Consider the following 3,850-nt stretch of genomic DNA (forward strand, 5'->3'; position numbering starts at 1 on the left):
ACCTTGAGTCATACTCTTAAGTGAAATAAATTGGACACACGTGTAAACGCTGCATAGTTTCTCTGCTGAGAGAAACTGAACGTGTAAATAAGGACCAAAATATGTAGCAGGTATTGTGAAATAGGAAGCAGATGTTCAAATGGGGAGTGCAGCAAGGGATGGGGTAGGAGGAAGGGAAAGAAGGGAAAGGTTAAAAAAAATGAGAAAAGAAGGAAAAGAGGATCAGTTGATTTCAAGGCCTCAGAACCGTTCAGTTGTGAGGTGAGAGAGCGCGAGGAATACAGACCGTGCTGGCTGACGAGGTGAGTGCTAAAGCAGACGACGTCCCCAACAGAGGTCAGCGTGGTGTCTGGCTCGATGGCATACTCCACAGCAACGGGGACGTAATCTGCCATGCCCGGGTGCTGCTGGTCCCAGAGCCCCACAAGTGTCACTCCTCTGCTCACGGCCTGGGCCGTGTAAGTGTAGTTCCTACTCCCTGGTCCAATCAGCAGCAAGTCATCTCTGAAAGTAGATATGAAAGGCACAACTCTCTGAAAAGAATGGCTAAGGATAAGCCGCGTGGGAGTGTTTGCTCAGCACCAACAAGACCTTGGGTTTGATTCCCAGTAACACACACACACACATACACACACACACACACTCTCTCCCTCTCTTTTTTTCTTTCATATGTGTGGTAGTGGGTGTTGAACCCAGAACCTCTGCAGCAATGAGCTATTGGCCCAGCCCTTTTTTATTTTTTATTGTGAAACAGAGTCTTACTAGGTCACTATGTTGCCCAGACTGGGCTGGAACTTGCAATCCTCCTGCTTCAGCCTCTCAGAATGCTGCAATTATGGGATGTGCCATCATGCCTGGCTTCCAGGCCTTTTTAATTTTGTAATTATACATTTATTTTTTTGTGGTTACTGGGGATTTAATCCAGTATCTTTTTTTTTTTTTTTTTAAATCTTTTTGAGACAGGGTCTCTATGCAGTTCAGGCTGGCCTTGAGCTCACTTTGTAGCCCAGGCTGGACTCGAACTTGCAACGATTCTCCTGCCTCAGCTTCCCGAGTGCAGGGATTACAGGCCTGTCCCACCACGCCCAGTTTGCATCTGTATCTTCATACTGAGCTATATCCTCAACATGTTCACTCCCTGCTTTTGTTTTTATTTTGGGCCCAGGGCCTCATGCCTGCTAGTTCTAGGCAAGGACTCTAGCACTGAGCTACAGCCCAGCCTAAGGCTTTGTTTTATTTTGTTTGAGACAGGGGCTGGGCAGACCTGGAATTGTAGTCCGTTTATCTTGCCTCACCCTCCCAAGTGCCGGGGATTACAGGTGTGTGCTATTACTTTTTGTTTGTTTGAGACAGGGTTCTGCTATGTAGTCCAAACTACAAGCATGCACCACCCTCAGCCTTTTATTTAAAAATTTAAATTTAATTAATTAGTTTAATGTGTCTGAGTATATGTGTATCTATGTATATACTGGGGACTCAGTCAGAGGGCTTTTAACAGTAACCTATATCTTCAGCTTTTATTTTTAATTTTGAGACTGGGTCTCTCTAAACTTGCCCAGGCGAGTTTTGAACTTACAATCCTCCAGGCATGCACCACTACACCTGGTTTCCAACAAGCCTTTTCTCCTTCAGTTATTTTTCTGCTTGTTTTGTTTATTTTGAGATGGGATCTCACTCTATAGTCCTGGCTGGCCTGGACCTTGCTGTATAGCCCAGGCTGTATCCAAAGTTGTAATTATCCTACCTTAGCCTCCCAAGTACCCCTCAATTCTGATGAGAGCAACAGAAGAGAGTTTTTAATATTAAGGCTTTAAAATTTTCCTCCAATAAAGCTTTTAAATAACACTCTACTTACAGTTGGCATGGTGGTGCATGCTTGTAATCCTAGCACTCAGGAGGCTGAGGCAAGAGGGTTACTCTGAGTTGGAGGCCAGCCTGGGTTACACAGTGAGTTCAAGGCAGCCTGAACTGCATAGCAAGACCCTATCACCAAAAACCACACTTGGGGCTGGGGATTTAGCTCAGCAGCACAGTGCCTGTCTGGCAAGCATGAGATTGTGAGTTCGATTCCTGGTACTGGAAAAAAACAAACAAACCAAAAAACCCCCCCCAAAACAAAAACCACACTACATGAAAACAAAACCAAACTAAGTAAAAAACAAAAATACAAAAAAAACCTCCCTCTATTTAGTTCTCTATGGATCTTTTCTATGAATTAAGCCTTGACAGATTCAAAATCTATTAAAACCAATCTTTCTTTTTTTTTTTTTTTTGGTTTTTCTCCGGTACCGGGAATCGAACTCAAGACCTTGTACTTGCCAGGCAGGCACTGTGCCGCTGAACTAAATCCCCAGCCCCTAAAATCAATCTTTCTTTCTTTCTTTTTTTGTTGTTGTTGTTATTGTTTGTTTTTTGAGATGGTCTCACCAAGTAGTTCAGGCCAGTCTTGAACTATGTAGCCCAGGCTTCCTCAGCCTCCCAAGACCTGAGATTACAGGTGTGTGCCACCAGGCTCAGTTGAAATTTTTCTTTATTGATAATTAAACCATTCTTTAAGCCTGATCTTTTATTTTATTTTTTATTTTTTTATGATACTAGGGATGAAACCCAGGGCCGTATGCATGCTAGGCAAGTGCTCAGCCACTGAGCTATATCCCCAGCCTGGTTTTTTTTTGTTGTTTTTTTTTTTTTTTTTTTGTCTTTTTAAGACAGGGTCTCGCTATGCATTTCAGCCAGGCCTTAAACTCACTTTGTAGCCCACGCTGGCCTTGAACTCATGGCGATCTTCCTGCCTCAGCCTCAGGAGTGCCTCCCAAGGGCTGGGATTACATGCCTGTGCCACCATGCCCACCCCAGCCTGTTTTTAATCCTAACAAGATAAATAAAGATCAGATTCCAAGTTCTGGATGTGAAAGAAGTTACTGGAGCTGCTAGCCTAATACATAAGGTTTCTACTACAGTGTCAACAACTTTTTTTTCAGTACCAGGGATTGAACCCAAGGCCTTCCCACTGAACCACGTTAGTCCTTTTTTATTTGAGACATGGTCTCACTAAATTGCTAAGTTGGCCAGGCTGGGTTCAGACCTGCAGTCCTCTTGCCTCAGCCTCCCATCATGAGGAATTCCAGATGTGCGCCCCCATGCCCAGCGGAAACATTGCTTTGACCTCTATACCATACCTGTTCAGAGACAGAGAAAGTTGAGTGTTGTGGGTATGGAATTTCTCTCCGATGCTATTGTAGAAGTGACTAATGAAGGTAAGAACCATGCCCACGGGAAAGGCTGACAGGGTCCATCCTGGGGCTGTGTACAGTCTGGGCTGGCTGCTCACCCGCAGGTACTTCACTGGGGCCACCTGTGGAGACAAGACTGCTCCTGCAGAGGGGGCTGCAGTCCGCCTGGGTGTGACACAAGCGCCTGCAGCACTGCAGCGCTGCGCAGCCTCGGGGAATTCTGGGTCTCCCACGTCTTATCACTGAAACAGGGATAATAACACATCCTCCGTGTGGTTTCATGGTAGTTAACAGAGATAATGCATATAAAAGGACCAAGATAGTAGCTGGAAGATAGTGGACATTTAATGGCTAACATTTTTTCATGTGCATTAAACTATCTTACCTCTGAGGCCTCTTCTATATTTGATCTTAGTCAAAAGCCAAAAAAGCAATCTAAGCCCATTTCTAATGCTAAAGTTAAAGTCTATATCAAAGCCAGATTTTCACAGCAATAGTTCTAGACACCTCCCACGCAAACCATGCAAATTTTTATTTTTATCTTTCCACACAAACTCTTTAGCTAAAGCTGCTCAGGAGACAACTGTGTTTATTTGAGGCTCATCTCTTTTATTATA

The 3,850-nt window shown here is 44.2% G+C and overlaps 1 protein-coding gene across 1 annotated transcript in view; it reads right to left on the minus strand.

The window, feature by feature from the left end:
- The window catches only part of Nup210l (nucleoporin 210kDa-like), a gene marked incomplete in the record, with an annotated part of 112,499 nt that overhangs the window by 21,045 nt on the left and 87,604 nt on the right, over positions 1-3,850 (minus strand). The window contains 2 exon segments of the mRNA XM_013508241.1: positions 287-504; positions 3,180-3,355. Of these exon segments, the coding sequence (XP_013363695.1) occupies positions 287-504; positions 3,180-3,355 (394 nt within the window).

This window comes from Chinchilla lanigera, unplaced genomic scaffold (assembly GCF_000276665.1).
Source record: "Chinchilla lanigera isolate Chin_1 unplaced genomic scaffold, ChiLan1.0 scaffold00144, whole genome shotgun sequence".
NCBI lineage: Eukaryota > Metazoa > Chordata > Mammalia > Rodentia > Chinchillidae > Chinchilla > Chinchilla lanigera.